The 18,274-nt window shown below is 35.3% G+C and overlaps 1 protein-coding gene across 2 annotated transcripts in view; it reads left to right on the forward strand.

The window, feature by feature from the left end:
• The first annotated feature begins 4,558 nt into the window (after positions 1 to 4,558).
• The window catches only part of adam19b (ADAM metallopeptidase domain 19b), a 38,315-nt gene continuing 24,599 nt past the window's right edge, over positions 4,559 to 18,274 (forward strand). The window contains exons 1-3 of one of the 2 annotated variants that reach the window (XM_048176373.1): positions 4,559 to 5,211; positions 5,403 to 5,515; positions 6,196 to 6,266. In XM_048176373.1, the coding sequence (XP_048032330.1) occupies positions 5,091 to 5,211; positions 5,403 to 5,515; positions 6,196 to 6,266 (305 nt within the window). In that variant the 5' untranslated portion in view covers positions 4,559 to 5,090. Of the gene's footprint in view, positions 5,212 to 5,402; positions 5,516 to 6,195; positions 6,267 to 18,274 lie in introns of those variants that run through there. The other variant, XM_048176374.1, reaches the window with a different exon arrangement.

Below are 18,274 nucleotides of genomic sequence, written 5' to 3' on the forward strand. Positions count from 1 at the left end.
TTTATCATTGATTATATGCATTATTTTATGTTTCAGGTTCATCTTTCCAGGAACTTTGAAAGAGACATTTTATTTCTAAGTGAGGCAGTCATTTTTTCTAGTGTTATTGTGTCTATTACAGTTTTTCTCCATTGGTTTGGCTCATTTCTTGAAACAGAAATTATATTCTCAAAACTCTAAGATCATTTGGCAAAACAGTCTTACAGTTCAGCACAACACTATAACTCACTTGCAAAAGCTCATATCTCTCCCAAAACTGTTCACTCATGCTTCAAAACTAAATTTCTTTCCCATATAAAGAGTCAGTGCCACAGAAATGGCAAAGATCCTTCTCAATTGCTTTGGCTCATTTCTTGAAACAGACCGGACATTCTCAACACTCTTGGTGCTTTTGCCAAAGTAACGTGGATGGTTCGGCACAACACCATGGTTCACCTGCAAAAGCTCATACCTCTCTTACAGTTTTTCTCCATTGGTTTGGCTCATTTCTTGAAACAGAAAGTACATTCTCAAAACAACATGGACAAACCTCTAAACCACTTGGCAATTGTTGCAACAGAATTGATTTTCTCATTCATTTCATCAAAATTGCAAATGTCTAAGTACATGTCTCAGTGTCTCAGTACATCTTTGCAAATGATTAAGGACAGGTAGCCTACAATTAGCACAATTTCCAAGTGAATAGATCTTGTTGATCTAAACTGATTGTTGATTCTCAGTCTAATGGTTGTTCACTCCAAAACGTGTCAGCGTCATTTCATTGTATAAGTCATCACATGCACTGTTCAATTGTCAAAATTAGTCAAGAACATAATACCATGAATACCATATATGAATCCTTGGAACATTTGATAAATTTATTACAGCAATTGACAGTCAGGAGAAACTAGAACCTGACTAACATGTAAAATGTAAGTCAGTTTCTGCTTGCCCATCACAACCTTTTTACAATTAAGCAGTGGTTCCCAAACTTTTTTGGCTTCAGTAGCCAAACCAATGGAGAAAAACTGTAATAGACTGAATCAATGGGTAATAGATATATGTTTGTTCTATCCTTAAAAGTATTACTTAATAGTATTACCTTTTTTTTGCAAATGGCTGAAGTAAAGATACATGTTTTTGTTTCTTTTGAAGTGTTAATGGAAGAAAGATCTCCTAACAGAAATACTGAAGGGGGATTTAGAGAGATTAAAGTCTAGAATCACTTCAAGTTTATATATGATTTCTTTACAGTTCCAGAAGGAGTGGATATAATCTAAACTATTTTGACAGTATATGTATTAGTGTTTACATGGCTCATATGAAACAATTTACTTTTAGTCATATATACTTGATATAGTATTTTGTATTGTAACAACTGTATTATGGAATTACTAGAAATGAGGGGTCATAGAAAAAAAGATAGGCTAATAAATTTTTGGTAAGATATTCATTTTAATGGAAAAGAAATGAGAATGAGGAGATTGTTCCATATTTATAGATTGTCTCTAATTGTCTTGAGTAAAGGAATACAATTAACCCTTTCATGGATGGTGTCCACAGTGGACAGATATTTGGAAGCCATTTTTAACCATTTAAGTTGTAGTACCATGTCCTAACCACCAAGTGGTGAATACCCAAAGCCTTGTCTATGATTCCATTTATTATTAGTGTCTTTGTATCTTTTTGTTGTTTTGAGATATTACATCATATAATCAAGAAGGCGGTGGGAAGCGGAGATGCACCAAATACCTCCTCAGGAATAAGTGTTACATCCTTTTATTCTCAGAAAACAGAAAAAAGGTACAACAATATTTTTCAGCTTAATAGGATGTAAGAAATACTTTTATCCAGATTTAGCAATATTTTCTTGTACATTCTTTTTCTGTGACAGAAAAAAAACATCTGTTCACTCCAGTGGACGTCATGCGCCAAAGGTTATATTATAGTGTAGGCATATACGAGGACAATGATATGTGTGCATGATTGCATTCGAGGGTGTGTGTGTGTATTTGTGCTCACATACTGGTTTTAATAGTTTTAAATAAAATTTGGACATTTTTAATTAAATAAAATGTGTTTCGAGACATAGAATGACGTTTTTCAAATGTCCTCTTTATTGTTGTTGTTATTTAATGTTCTAAGACTTCTGATGCAAAAGCCTCTAAAAGCCACATCTGTCAAAAATGAGATAATGATACTGAGTGAATACTCTCCGCAAATACTTTCACTTCAAACCCACTTAATTCCAGCCTCATCCCATTCAGAAGTACTGGTACTTATATAGAAACCATACATATGAGTCTGATAAAAATGATAATTTCAAAGAAAAATGTCAGATGGCTTAGAGGCTTTTGTATCTAAAGTTCTTATTTGTATTCATACATTTGCTCTTAGTAAATGTTTTAAAAACATATAAATTTTTCAGACCAAGCATGAGTTCTGTTGAATTAATTTTTTATATCATTGATGCTGTCCACTACAGTGGACAGACAGATAGGCTATGTAACTCCCTAAAAATAACATATATTGGGGAAACTTATTTAAAAGTAAAAACAAATAAAAAAAATATATATTACTTTGTGATTTAATAATTCATGCATGAAAGGATTAAATTTTAAAAAATTCTGAGATATTTAAAGTCCCCCTGTAGTCAATTATTTTATCCCTTAAAACTCATCTTTGATCACCAAAATGACATATTTTTTAAAAAAATGTCTTTATGCCTTAAAAAAGCTTGAATGTAACTCTACACCTTTGCCTCATTTAATATACACGGATCAATGAATATGCAAATTAGCCCCGCCTCCACTCTCACGGCAGCTCGGAGAGTCTAGTGTTGCTATAGTGACTTGTGGATATTTAAGAAAAAAGCTTGCTTCGCTTCGTATTACTGGGATAACCTGGCTTCTCTTGAGACTTTCCTGCTTCAGAGCAGTCATAGTTAATGATATGCTAAAGTCTGCCGGCACGTTGTTGTGATTGGTTACAAGGTACGTCACAAACACCACCGATTTCAAACCGCGGGTTTTTGGTTTACTGCAGTTTCAAACATAAAATACTCAGCAATGGTGCTGACTTATGAATTTGCCCATGGTTTGTCTTAAAGCATATTAAAAACACTACATAGACATTTAAACAACATTAAAAACTTGATTTTCACCACAGGGGGTCTTTAATGCAATGAACAATTTTTTAAAGGGAGATTGACAAGTCCTAGAATCCCGTTTATGTATTGATAAAGGAATAATTTCTGATTCTGACCAATTTATGGAGTAACGTGCAGAGAGTTCCTCAATGGCAGGGGCTCAAATGTAAAAAAAAAAAAAATTATATATATATATATATATATATATATATATATATAGAGAGAGAGAGAGAGAGAGAGAGAGAGAGAGAGAGAGATAATATGTATGTCAAAAGTTTGGATACATTACTATTTTGTTTTTGAAGAAGTCTCATCAAGCCTACATTGATTTGATCAAAAATACAGAAAAAAAATAATATTGTGAAATATTCTTACAGTTAAAATAATGGTTTTCTATTTTAATATACTTCAAAATATAATTTATTTCTGTGAAGCAAAACTGCATTTTTAGTATCATTACTCTAGTCTTCAGTGTCACATGATGATCCTTCAGAAATCATTCTAATATTCTGATTTATCAATGTTGGAAACAGTTGTGCTGCTTAATATTTTTTATAACCCGTGATACTTTTTTCCAGGATTGTTTGATGAATAAAACGTTATAAAAAAGAACAGCATAAATTATAGAAATAAGTTATATTTTAAAGTGTATTAAAAGAGAAAATCATTGTTTTAAATTTTTTAATAATATTTCCCACTATTGCTGTTTTTGATCAAATAGGCTAAATGCAGGATGAGCTTAAGAGACTTCTTTCATAATGCTGCATAATTATCAAAAATTTAATTTAAATGCATTGTGTTTTATTGACCACAATATTATCATTGCTATTTGTCTGAGAGGGGCACTTGATTAATTTCGAAAGAGGACAGGGGATTGAGCCCTCAAAGAACCGATTGTCCCTCATTTTCCTTTCCAGAAGATGGCAACCTTACACATCTTCCCTCTGTATGACTATCTGCTAATTGTATATAGTGTCAATGTGTATTATTACACACAGTGTGTGTAGTGTGTAATATGGTATCCCTGACCTCGTTTTTGTTCTTAAATTATAACAGTGATGTAATCCATCACTGTAACAACTGTAGCCTAAATGCCTTTGAGGACATGGTATTATTTTCAGTATTAATGCTCATTCAGTATGCAAGATTTTGTGCTTAAATCAGGACCGTAACGACCATCCCCAACAAGTCCCCTCCCAATATTTGAAATTATTGCACTGCTCCGCTGCACTTCATTACGCAGCGCTCTGTTTGTTAGGATGAAAAAAGTTCCGTTTTTAGTCTAATCTGCCTCAGCGCTCGTGATAATATGATTGAGATGGCCAATCAAATCAAAGTAGGTGGCGTTTACTGAAGTTTAACGTTGAAAGAGAGTGGGGTAAGATGTAAATAGCGAAACACTTAATACATGGCAACTGTTTTGCGATAGAAATGTTAAACGACTGACAGAAACGTCCATGCTTTATAAAAAAAAAAAAAAAAAAAAAAAAAAAAAAAAATGGATCCCCCCAATGTGTAGCTAAGACATGGACTCGGCCTTGGCTTAAATCATTTATGCAGTATTGCTGTTTATAAAGAGCATGTTGTGAATGTAACAACTGAATGGCATTGAAGACTTGAGTGAGGACTTTTTTATTATTTATTTTTAAACAAATTTTAAATTGATTAATCGTCATGATATTTATGGACGGAGATAGATAGATAGATAGATAGATAGATAGATAGATAGATAGATAGATAGATAGATAGATAGATAGATAGATAGATTGATGTTTTTATGAATGGTGGAGGCAGACTGAGGGGAGGTGCTTGTAGAGAGGGCTGTAAAGCCTCTGTCGGTCTCTATATTCACACACTCACTCACCGGTGCTGTTCATCATGAATGCTATTTATAATCGATAATAATTCCCCGTGCACGGCTCGTTTATTTCGTGCATTTTTTTTCATATTTACAGCCTAATTTATGATGCTTCAGGGCGTGCATTATAATCGCTGCATGGTCGCGGGCGTAGTGCAGTTTTTGTTTTTATTATTATGTTGTTGTTTACATCTCTCTTTAAGATGCACTGCACATGGCGATACTGGTGAGTCATATTGTATTATAATTACTTACAATAATATAATAATAGGCCTACCAATGCTCGTTATTGTGTTGCGTTAAGTTTAAGCAGTGAATAGTAGGCTATAGAAGATGCTGCGCGTTTGAACTCGTGGTCTGGAAATTGTGTCAGATTGATTATTTATTGATCACGTGATTGATTTATTGTACTATTAGATGAACGTTGGCATGGAGACTCACCTCGCATCCATGACAACCCGGAGCACTTTATCACTTATCCACAGTGGATCAGCCCAGCCAGACACAAAAGATCTTATGTCGGCACTAAGGTAATCTCGATTGCAAATGTTTTTTGTTTGGTTGTTTTTTTTGTTTGTTTTTTTGTTTTGTTTTTTTTGAGAAGAAAAATCCTTTGCTGGTAGTAGCTACTGCATCAGTGTAGGTTAATTGTGCTTATATTGTGAAATTCGGACTTAATTTCATCAAATGGCTTGTTCATACCGTGGGAAACAAACGTCTAAGACCATTTAGCTTTTCTAATCCAATACAGTAGCTATATATTTCAGCATAACAATTTTAGTGAAAAGCTAAATGTTTTTTTAAAAAAGTCTTTGCTATATCGCCCAGCTCTAGCTGCATGAACTTCACAGGTTTTAGTAAAATCTGGTGATCATGTTATCAAGAATGATCGAAACAGAATCTTGTTCTTATACCAGAACTTCTGGACTTTAGTACAAAGTTCAAATAATAAGTGTTACAATGTTGCTTATGTGATTTCTTCTTTATTTTGACCATAATTTTAGTTTGAAATTTGCTTGAGATCTTATTTCTGTTTAAATGATAAAAAAAAAAAATAATATTTCCAGACTTTTGGACCCGACTGTATATATAACAGGCTTATTATAAACCACTTTCCTCATTTATATATATATTTTTAACATTACTGTATCACCAAATTTGCATAATGGAATTTATTGGGTAATTCTACCTGATTGATTTACCTTCCCAGCATCCATCTAAAGCAGAGGTCAAGATAACTGCAGGAGGAGAAGATCTGATTCTCCAACTCCAGAGAAATGAGTGAGTTTTTGTGTGTAGTCTTATAAATAACCATCTCCATTCAGTTTCCTCCCTTCTGTCCAGCTGTACTCCACTGTAGCCACATATCACTTACTAACTGGAGGTGTTGTGATATATTTGAAATGCTGTTCATAGCGCTGCACCAAAAATACACATCTACAGTATGTGGTTTCCCTTTTCATTTTGGCACAAGCAGATGTGCATGTGTTGATGGAGAGCGCTTGCTCCGCACAAGCATTAAACCATATGGGAATGACATTTGATACTCCTGCTCCAGGACACAGGAAGCTGAGTGTGTCACGTGGTTTAGTGTCTCCCCTGGGAGTGCGTTGCCATTAGGGGATAAGTTCATTAGTGCACATGATAACAGGTTGACAGCCGAATATATCAGGATGATTATTTCTGAGCTGTATCATTGGTATTAAAAGGCTAGTGACAGGACTTCAAAAGACCTCCTGCTTTGCTGTGGCAAAGATTGGATGTCTCAGGAAAAGCCAGGTTGCAGCCAGCACAATCCTCTCCTGGGCCCGGTTACACCAGCTGTGCGTAAGTTACACTCACGAGGATACACTTCTTAAAATAAAGGTTCCAAAAGGTTCGCAGTGATGACATACAGTAGAAAAAACATTTTTGTGCCGTTGAAGAAACTTTTGGTGAACTGGTCTTAAAAGAATCATTGCTTTCTTAGAGTGAAGAACATTTTAGTGATCTAAATAAGAGTCACCAATGACAATAATGAACCATTATTTTTATGTAAACTGAAATTCACAGCATTTCAACACAACTTCTGTTCACATATTTGAAGGCTGCTATTGGATAATTGAGGGTAAATATATTATTCAACTATATACCTTATATACCAATAGATACACTCTGCCTTAAAGGGTTAGTTCATCCAAAAATGAAAATTATGTCATTAAGCTAAAAGCCTATATAAAATGCCATAGAGGTAACATAATTGTTCAGACACTTTGCATCACAGAAATACATTATATTTTAAAGTATATAGATATATAGAATAGAATAGAATATATATAATAGTATATACATGTAATAGAATACCATTATTTTAAATTGTAATAATATTTCACAGTATTGCTGTTTTTTCTGTATGTTTGACATGATCACAGAGGGTTTTTTCACAACCTACCTGACTGAAAGAGCTCATTATTTATGCAGGTCATTAGAGCTCTTTATGCGATTATTTTGTCTTCTCAGGTGTAAATGACCCATTATTCATGATGATTCACGCCTCCACGCATACTGTGTTTCTTGACCAAAGATGTTTTAGAAAATTTAAATCTCTCTATTGTTTTATATGAAGGAGTAGGAAGGATAATTTTTACATAATTTTGAAGCAAAAACTCTAGTCTACAACCTCCAATACCCAGAAGTCTTGTGAACACAGATTTAATATTATTTTTTTTGGCCTTATTTCAGTGACTTAAGTTTTTTGTTTTTTCAATAACCACGCATAAACGTTATTCCTTCAAAAACACAAACATGTACATACATGTTCCTCACATATTATGGTAGCCTAGTTTGTGCTGAATACAGTGTAATGACTCTTTTGTCATTTATATGTTTATGAACAACTGAAAAAAGCAAAAATGTCAGGGCATGTCAAAAGTTCTCCAGGACCCAAATCAGCCTCAGACTCCAGAGGGTTAATTACTCACCCTCATGTCGTTCCAAACCCGTAAAGTCTTTCATTCATCTTCAGAACAATGAATTTTTTTTTTTTGGGATGAAATCTGAGAATCTTACTGTCCCTCCATAGACAGCTACATAAGTACCACTTTGATGCTTTAAAAAGTTCATAAAGAGAACGTAAAACTAATCCATATGAATTGAGTGGTTTAGTCCAAATTTTCTGATGAGACATGATTGCTTTATATGATGAACAGATTTACTTTAGGCGTTTATTCACATATAAACATTGATCAGCGAACATAAACAGAAGCTGATCCAAACCTGATCGACACGCGAGAACAAACCTCTTGCGGAAGCTCAAACGTGCTTTGTAACATGAGAATGAACCTCATTGGTTCTCGCACATCAAGAAAACATGCTTGAGCTTCCGTTTACCATAAGTGATGTGTGAGTTGATGAATGTTTATATTGATGAATGTCAATAAAAGCCTAAATTCAATCTGTTGATCATATAAAGCGATTGTGTCTCTTCAGAAAATTTGGACTAAACCGCTCAGTTCATATGGATTCGTTTTACAATCTCTTTATGAACTTTTTGAAGCTTCAAAGTGTCAGTTATGAAGCTGTCAATGGAGGGACAGAAAGCTCTTAGATTTCATTAAAAAGATCTTTATTTGTGTTCCGAAGATGAGCGGTCTTCGGAAAGTCATACGGGTTTAGAACGAAATGAGGCTGTGTAATTAATGACAGAATTTTTGGGTAAACTAACCCTTTAAGGACAAATGGTACAACCGAATGAAGTACAGAGTTAGTAACAAACTTGCTAGTAGTTACTAAGCCTCTAGTGTGGACTTCCAATTTAAGAACTTACGAATGGCTTGTGCAGCCCTACCCTGGTATAAGTGGTGTCACATTAGTGAAGGTCCTATCTGGATATCAGAGCAGATGGAAAAGCCATAGGCTACCAACTGAAGAGCCACCCAGAGCACAACTCCATGGTGTCTGACTGAGATAACTCTAGGGAACGGCACCCTGCTGGTCATTTGTCACAGATGTAACCTATGTTGTAGTCTTTAGTGTGATGAAAACAATCATCACCGTTTCACAAGCATTGTGTCAGTTTGTTTTTGTGAAGGGTGCGGCTTAAAATTCGCAACAATTTAGTAATTTCACAAGCAATATTGAGCAACATCAAAATTCAGAGACACTTTGTTATGGGATTTCAATCTGATGTAATGTCAAAATAACAGAAGTCATGTTGACTGACTAATAGCAGTGTTTTGTAGAATAGCATAAATAGATGATGTCCATACAAAGTAATATTTTATCAGTTCTGTGGAATGTGTGGGAGGTACTTGGGAAATTGAACTGGAAATTCAGCATTTGTCAAGAAAAAGTTAGCAGCCACCACTCTTAAAAATAAAGGTTCTTTATTGGCATTGTTGTAGAAGAACCTTTATATCCATGGAATCATTAGACTGCAAAAAAAGGTTCTTTATAGTGGAAAAAGATTCTTTAGATTATACAAAATGTTCTTCACACTAATTTTAGGGAACCAAAATTGGTTCTTCTATAACATCGCTTCAAGAACCCCCTTTTAGAACCTTTATTTTAAGAGTATATTCAGTATTCGAGTAGCACTGAAATTAGATTTCTCTTCTTGTGGTGTCTCGGCAGCACTATTTTTGTATGCCTGGGGTTTGAGCATGATTTTCTTTCATGTGGGCTGTTGATCGATTAAGGCTGTTGCAAAATTAATGCAGGGTTAGAGCTATACCTCGCTCATCCCTGCATTCCTCTCTGAGCAATGAATGTGAATACAAGCTGGTTAATTGTCTCCTGCAGATAATTTCAATATTTTTGCATCAAGATAAAAGCAAGGGAAATGGATTTAAAGATATCCATCTCAGTTCAAAGGCTCGGGTTAATACTAATTGAGGTCAAGTTTAGTCATTAATTATTTTTCTGTCTTTAGTGTATTTATAATGAGTTATTTCTAATGAATGCCTGTGGACTACACATAGTCTGTCTCCCTCTCTTTACCCTTTTAACCTCGGCCTACACCCTGTGGGTCACTCAAAAACAGTCCATGCTAATTAGATTTCTTGACAAATGATTTTGACTACAGGAAAATTGTGCCAGAAATTTCCGCTTCTCTCACATTAAACTGCCACTGCACACACTTATTTATTATATTTTGCAAGTTGAAGTGATAAATCTTAACAAGTCAGTTTGCTTTATTGACTTTTTTTTTCGTATGTTATATTACTCATATCTGTATTCTACAAATAACACATTAAATACAGAAGCACTGAAAAGACTGCATTTTTAACTTGCATATCTAGAGACTGAATGTCATAAAAGTGACCAGTAATACCACAGAAACCCAAACAACCAGTGTTATTTTAGAATTGTTTATTTACTATTATAGTATGTATTAATATTTTGAATTAGCTTTTATTTTCATATTTTCAGTTTTCATTTTAGTTTAAATTTTAGTAATTTTGTTATGTGCTTTTGTCATTTTTATTAGTTTTGTGTGTTTTATATAAATTTCTATTTAGCTTATTTATTTTTATTTCAGTTTTAGCTTTATTATTATTTTATTTCAGTTAACTGCCAAGGCAACACTTTTCATTTTTATTATTTTTTATATTAAGTTTTATGTTATTTTTCATTTAGTATTTATATTTTATTTTAATAGTTGTAGTTTTATTTAACAACAACACCCTAGAAATCATGCAGAATTAAAATTTCACTTATTTGTAAAGCAAATAAGCTACAATCTTGTATGAAACATTCTCCATAATGTAGGTTATAACTTATAATTATTATTAAATTACTATCGCTGATATATAATATAATATATAATATAAGTCTATAATAATATAATACAATACAATATAATATAATATACATCTCTTAACAAGTTTCTTAGCTTATTTTGTAGCCATTTCAGGGGAATGGCTGGCTGTCAGTGATGTAAATGATAAGGATTTTCTGGAAAACTGTTATGAAGCTGAATTTCTGTGCTTTCTGCCTTCTTGTTTAGTTGTACTTCTCCTTTGCCCCATTTAAAAGTGAGCGATCATGCATAGAATTTAAAAAAGCAGCTGTGAATCTCTAGGCATCTGTAGTCAGTGACCATCATCCAGGATAGATCCATCACAGTCTGAAGGAGAAAGCTTTTGTGTGTGTGTGTGTGTGTGTGTGTGTGTGTGTGTGTGTGTGTGTGTGTTGGCATAGACTCCAGGCTTTTATCCTAATGAATGTTTGCCCTCATGGATCCAGAGGAGGGGATTGGGTTTAGATCCAGGCAGGGCACTGCTGATTCAGGTCTTCTGAGGGTGTTGAGACTGGGGTTGCATGACTCGAGGGACTGTTTGGGGAGATATTATTTAGGGCTTGTGTTTTCTGAAGTATAGCAGGGAACCCCACAACTCAACTGATTCTTTTGATTCCTCATTTTCTTTTGCACTTGTTTACAGTTGCATAATTCATCACAGACTCAAGACTCAAGAATGTCTGCTGACCTGTCGGTGAAGTTTCTTTCACCCTATCCCTCCTGTATTTCTGCTCATTTTCTCTGTCTGGAGGGCTGACAGATCTCAAAAGAAAAATTAGTCTATGGTCTGACGCCGTGTCCTCCCTAGTGGTTTCAGTCAGAATGTTGGCTTGTGTCATCAGAACGATATATAATCAGGGGATCATAGGTCACTATAGTGGTGATTTATTTGAAGTCAACATGAAATGTCATTCACAACCATTTTCCTTCTGTAATGTGACATATTTTTGAATGAAAAAGCCTGATGGACCATATTTGATACTAACATTTTAACATGACTTTTCTAAAAATGATGTATGGATAATCAAGTAAACTCAAGTTGCTTCAAACCAGTAAATGTTCATCTTGAAATATTACTTACAATATAAAAGTTATTCTATTTTTAAAAATCAGTGAATATTTCACAGCAAAAAAGACACATGCATACAACCTGAAGTTTGTGGTTTTTAAGGCCTTTTACTTTCTAAAGTATAAACTATCCATCAGACAACAGAAGGCATGTATTAGATTGTGTGCAACAGTTTTTTTCAGCAAAGTTTTGACCATGTTGATAATTTAGAGGCCTTTGAAATTATGTGTGTCATATATAGGGTAAAGAAAGTAAATAGGGGCAAAATTTATTTTATATACTACTTTTGCTTTTGTTTATTTCCTTATACTACCCGAATTCCAGAAATGTTGGGACATTTTTTTTTAAAATTTGAATAAAATGAAAACTAAAAGACTTTCAAATCACATGAGCCAATATTTTATTCACAATAGAACATAGATAAAATAACAAATGTTTAAAGTGAGAAATTTTACACTTTTATCCAATAAATGAGCTCATTTCAAATTTGATGCCTGCTACAGGTCTCAAAAAAGTTGGCATGGGGGCAACAAATGGCTGAAAAAGCAAGAAATTTTGAAAAGATTCAGCTGGGAGAACATCTAGCAACTAATTAAGTTAATTGATATCAGGTCTGTAACATAATTAGCTATAAAAGGGATGTCTCAGAGAGGCAGAGTCTCTCAGAAGTAAAGAATCTGTGAAAGATACGTAAAAAGATTGTGGAATACTTTAAAACCAATGATCTTCAACGTCAAATTGCAAAGGCTTTGCAAATCTCATCATCTACAGTGCATAACATCATCAAAAGATTCAGAGAAACTGGAGAAATCACTGCATCACTCATCGGCATGATTGTGTCAATGACATTTCTAAATGGGCCCAGGAATACTTCCAGAAACCACTGACGGAAAACACAATCCGCCGTGCCATCTACAGATGCCAACTAAAGATCTATTATGCAAAAAGGAAGCCATATGTGAACATGGTCCAGAGGTGCCGTCATGTCCTGTGGGCCAAGGCTCATATAAAATGGACTGTTTCAAAGTGGAAAATGTTCTATGGTCAGACGAGTCCAAATTTGACATTCTTGTTGGAAATCACGGACGCTGTGTCCTCCAGGCTAAAGAGGAGGGAGACATTCCAGCGTGTTATCAGCGTTCAGTTCAAAAGCCAGCATCTCTGATGGTATGGGGGTGCATAAGTGCATACGGTATGGGCAGCTTGCATGTTTTGGAAGGTACTATGAATGCTGAAAGGTATATAAAGGTTTTAGAGCAACATATGCTCCCCTCCAGATGATGCATATTTCAGGCCTTGTGTATTTCAGCAGGACAATGTAAAACCACATACTGCATCTATTACAACAGCATGACTTCATCGTAGAAGAGTCTGGGTGCTGAATTGGCCTGCCTGCAGTCCAGACCTTTCACCTATAGAGAACATTTGGTGCATCATTAAACAAAAAATATGTCAAAGATGACCATGAACTCTTCAGCAGCTGGAAACCTATATCAGGCAAGAATGGGACCAAATTCCAACACCAAAACTCTAGAAACTCATAACCTCGATGCCCAGATGTCTTCAAACTGTTTTGAAAAGAAGAGCAGATGCTACACCATGGTAAACATGCCCCCGACCTAACTATTTTGAGACCTGTATCAGGCGTCAAATTTGAAATGAGCTCATTTTGTGCAAAAAAATTTATAATTTCTAAGTTTAAACATTTATTATGTTATCTGTGTTCTATTGTGAATAAAATATTGGCTTATGTGATTTTGAAAGTCTTTTTTCATTTTATTCAAATTTAAAAAAACGTCTAAACATTTCTGGAATTCGGGTTGTACATGCATTGGCTTGTTTGACTTTCAAATGACCCCTCTGGGGGGCTGACTGGCTGTCAGTTAGAGTGCAGACCACTCACTTGGACAGGCTTTTAGGCTCTGTAACGCTCTGGAACAGAGCAATAAAAGCCACTCCATCATGGGAATGGCCGAGGCAATGCCCCCAATTACATCATCCTCTTCTCCACCCTGTCTCCTCTTCTCTTTTTGCCCTTTCCAATCACTCTCTGTCTGTTCGTGATGTCCCTATTTCATCTTTCTCTCTCTCCCTCCTCCCTCGCCCTCCTTCTGGAGTGATGTCATTTGATATGAGGAGAAAATGTGGCCCACTGACCCTTGAGACGCAGCTCGTCTGTACTGAAATGAGCTCTTTGTTTCTGCTGCTGCCAGACGGCCGCTTTTCAAACACACAGCTCTTCATCACTGCATCTGTCGGGCCTCGTGCCAAATCTTTTAGTGCTCTGTGGCTAGAAAATAATTCCTACCCATTTGCATCTTTGTGGGATAATATATAACATTATTGTCCCTTATTATACAGAGGGAAGGAGAAAGAAATATTGCAAAACTTTTGCAAACCTTGCAGTTACTATGCAGCAAATTTTGCTACAAAAAAGTTTGCCACGTTGGTTTTCCAGAGCAATATATTTTTCTAAGGGCTTTTATTACTCTGAGCCTAGGATTTAACCCTGTAAAGCCTGACATTTGAAAAAATAGCATAAACTTTTAAACAAAATCTTAATAAATGAATGAATTGCATATGTGTTTTTTGTTGAGTATCATATTTGATACATCAGGCATTTATGGATAGTATGATATAGGAAAAAAAAGTAGCTCATACTCGAGGAGGGAAAAAAAAACATCTCACTTTTATTCAAAGGCCCAAACATTTCAAAAATATACAATTTGATGCAGTTGCTGATATGGCCAAAAAGTAATACTGATAGCTTGTAATGCACATCATGAGATTCTTATAAAAGTATAGCTATAAGTATACTTCACAAAATGCACATAAATACCAGTTGATGCTCTATATCTCCCAATAATATGTCTGAGTAAGAGGATATTTAAATGCTTAGTTTTATGATCAAAGCTCTGTAGTTTTTATTGTGGGGGCAAAACATATAATGTGAAATGAAATTCACATTATATGAAATTCAATGATCGAAAGATGTACAAAATAAACATTTGTCAAAAGCCTGATGTATTGATACTCACATTTTAATAGTATTTTTTAATAATGATGGATAATCAAGTAAGCCTAAGTTGTTTTAGTTCAGTAAGTGTTCATCTTGAAATATTGCTAACAATGTAAAAAATATTATAATGTTTACTTAATAAAAATCAGTAAATATTTCATAGCATAAAGACAATGTGCTAAAAAATCCAATTTTCATTGGGACAAAGAATATATGTTTGTAATAATGATAATGTGAAATACAGTATCATTTTGGGTAAGAAATATTAATGAGCTGTCACAACCATTGGCAAGTTAGGAGAAACATCATTCAAGGGCTCCTTGCATAGTTAATCTAGCTAGTTTGGACCACAATCAAAATCTCTGCATGGTCCAGGTTTTGTTTTATAGGTGTCTTTCTGTAAGTGTTTGTAATCGTGTAGCTAAAACAACTGCCAAGGGGCCACTTAAGATTTCTGTTAATCGCCCACCTAGTATGGGCAACATCGTTCTTTCTGTCAGTAAAATAATACTTATTTCTGTCTCACTCACTCATTTTTTCCAGAGCCTAAGGGACTATAGCATCATGCACAGCCAGAATCAGTTTATTGTTAATTTATGAGTCTTGGCCCAGTGGCTGTTTATGGCTGGGTTTAATATAGCAACACATTTTGGGTCATTGGGCGGCAGTGTAGTAGATTAAGTGCAGTCCATGTTTTAGTTTCCATCTGACTGCTCAGCCGATTGGACCAACAGGCATGCTTTGTTTGAGAGGGTGTCAGATACACTCAAGAACCCCCTGGCCTACTGCCCCCAATTCTGTCCTGAGTGCTTTTTCACCCTCTTGTACTGTATCTGGAAGTGAAATGACCTTGCTGGTATTTGCTGTGACTTGAAAAGTTCTGACATGACAAATTATACACCATCATTTGTCTGTCAAAAACAAAAGTGTGCCTCCAGTAGATGCATCTCAAATAGTCTCTGTCTATTTAAAAAGATGGCAACGCACTCTTTTCTTTTCAAAATGTTCATTAAATGTCACCCCCTTAAAATTCCTGTACTAATCTAGATGCCGAAGGTAACATTTAATTAAAGAGTGTAAAATGTTCATCCATGTTCATAAAGCACATCGCTGTTTAAGGTGTCGGGTCTTGTAGAATTGGTGGAATATCTGTCAATTTTGGTTTTTCAAGCCTATATGTTTTCATATATTTTAAGTAAAAAAAAAAAGTACAGGTCACAGTACATTTCACTGCATTCCAAAATTCAGATTTTGGTTAATTTGTATCACCTGAAGATGTGTGACCAATGCAAGATTGCAATTCCACAGCATAACCTCTTAGCTGAATTAATAGATTATTTGGTTTATTTTTATTTTTTATGTTGAATTTATGTTTTTTTTTAAATGCTGCAGAGTGTGACGTCATACCACGACCGTTCAAGTGTCCATAGAAATTTTTAGTAAGAATGGGCCAGTTGTTCAAAAGTAATCCGGCTTTCGGATTGGATCAAATCTTGAAAATGGGTTGTTCAAAAGGAAAAAAAGATTCTGAAATCAGATTAAATCACAAAATCCAATCCTAGTTTTAATCTGGATCAAACCTTCAGTTTGTGTTGTTCAAAACTTGTCAGTAGGATTTGGATAACTTTGATCCAAAAAAACAGGATTATCCTGATCCCAACAGGGGGTAGGATTTCAAGGTGGATTCCAGGAGGAAAATGTAGTAAAACTTTAAAACTGGTCAAAAAATACAACATTTATATCATGTAATATACATACACATTTTTTTTTTTTATTTTGCTCTTGATTAGTTTAACTCTTAAATAAATTAGAAGTAGACATTAACCTTAAAGTCCCTTTAAGACAAGTCATTTCACTCGGCGGCCATCTTTGAAACGCCTCTCGGGCATCCTGGGCATCATGCAGCTCCTATCTCTTTGAATGGGGAAACATCAGATTCTCCAAAACTGTTCGCCAACCTTACGATTAAATTTCCTATTTGAAATCACCAATGAAATCTAACAACAACCGACTCATAAATTTAGTTTCTAAACGCTCGAATCATGACAAAAAAAACTGTATTTTTTCAGGCTGGATCAAGCTAATGCGCATGCGCAGACATAAATGCGTGTCTCTTCGAAGATGCGCGTCTGACTGTTTCTATAGAAACCGGTGATTCTAACGGCCGCTGAGGTGATGCGTTGACTTTACCAGTCGGCGATTGGCTCTTGGCTTTAGAAGGCGGGACTTATTCCGCCATATTGCGCGTTACACTTTCTCCCATTCAAAACAATACGAGTGACACGTCTTGTGTTATTCTATAGTCTTTGTTAACCTACATATTTAGCCTTTCGATAACCTACTGTAAATGAAAAAAGATTTTGGTGCCATAAAACAATCCCCAAACAGCTGTAAATATCCAACAAAAATATTATATTTAATAAACTCAGGTAAGTAAAAAAAAAATTCTCATCATCCTCACACTGCCCCAGATGTATATGACTTTCCTTCTTTACATGAACACAAACAAAGATTTTTAGAAAAACAATCCACCTCTGTGAGTCTGTACAATGCAAGTACACGGGACCTCCAAATTGCGGCTTCAAAAACCACACAAAATTAACATGATGGTAATCAGTACTACCCTAGTTGATGAATCAATGTCTCCTGAAGTAAAACAATTGTTAGGAAACTCAGGCTCAGAGACAGAGTAATGAGGTGAACAGGATGTTTTATTGACAGCACTGAGTGTAATGGCAAAAATCAGGTGAGTAGTAACATAACATAAATGTCCTTTCTTACAGATGAGCAGAATCGTGGATGGTTGAAGCAAACACCTCACTGACTGGTAAGTATGGAGAACACACACAGGAATGGCAGGGAGACACAATGGGAAACAGACGCTGGAGACAGGTAAGTAGTCCACATAGCCTGAACGATAACAGGTGTGGGTGATTGCTGAAAGCGTGCAGGTGAGCAGAAGGAGGGATGATGGGAAATGTAGTGCTTGACGGTGACTGAGCTGGTGACCGTGACAACAGTAGGCGTGTATAAGAAAAATACTAATATTTTAAAGGGGACCTATAATGCCCCTTTTTAATATAAGTCTGTGGTGTCCCCAGAATGTGTCTGTGAAGTTTCAGCTCAAAATACCCCACAGATCATTTATTATAGCTTGTCAAATTTGCCCCTATTTGGGTGTGAGAAAAAACACGCCATTTCCGCTTTACAGAAGAGGGCAGCGCTTTAACAGCTCACGTTTTGGTTGCTCAACAACAAAGCTGGAGAATCTCACACAGACAAAATGACGAATGTCAGTAACGCTGTTCAGCCTTAAGCCTGAAACACACTAAGCCCACACCGATGAACTAGTGGCGACAAAAGCAAACTGCGGGGTTGGCTCACGTCGGCAGTGTCTGGGTCCAAAGTTGCCCTGACACACC

The sequence above is a fragment of the Megalobrama amblycephala genome, linkage group LG23 (assembly GCF_018812025.1).
Source record: "Megalobrama amblycephala isolate DHTTF-2021 linkage group LG23, ASM1881202v1, whole genome shotgun sequence".
Taxonomy (NCBI): Eukaryota; Metazoa; Chordata; class Actinopteri; order Cypriniformes; family Xenocyprididae; genus Megalobrama; species Megalobrama amblycephala.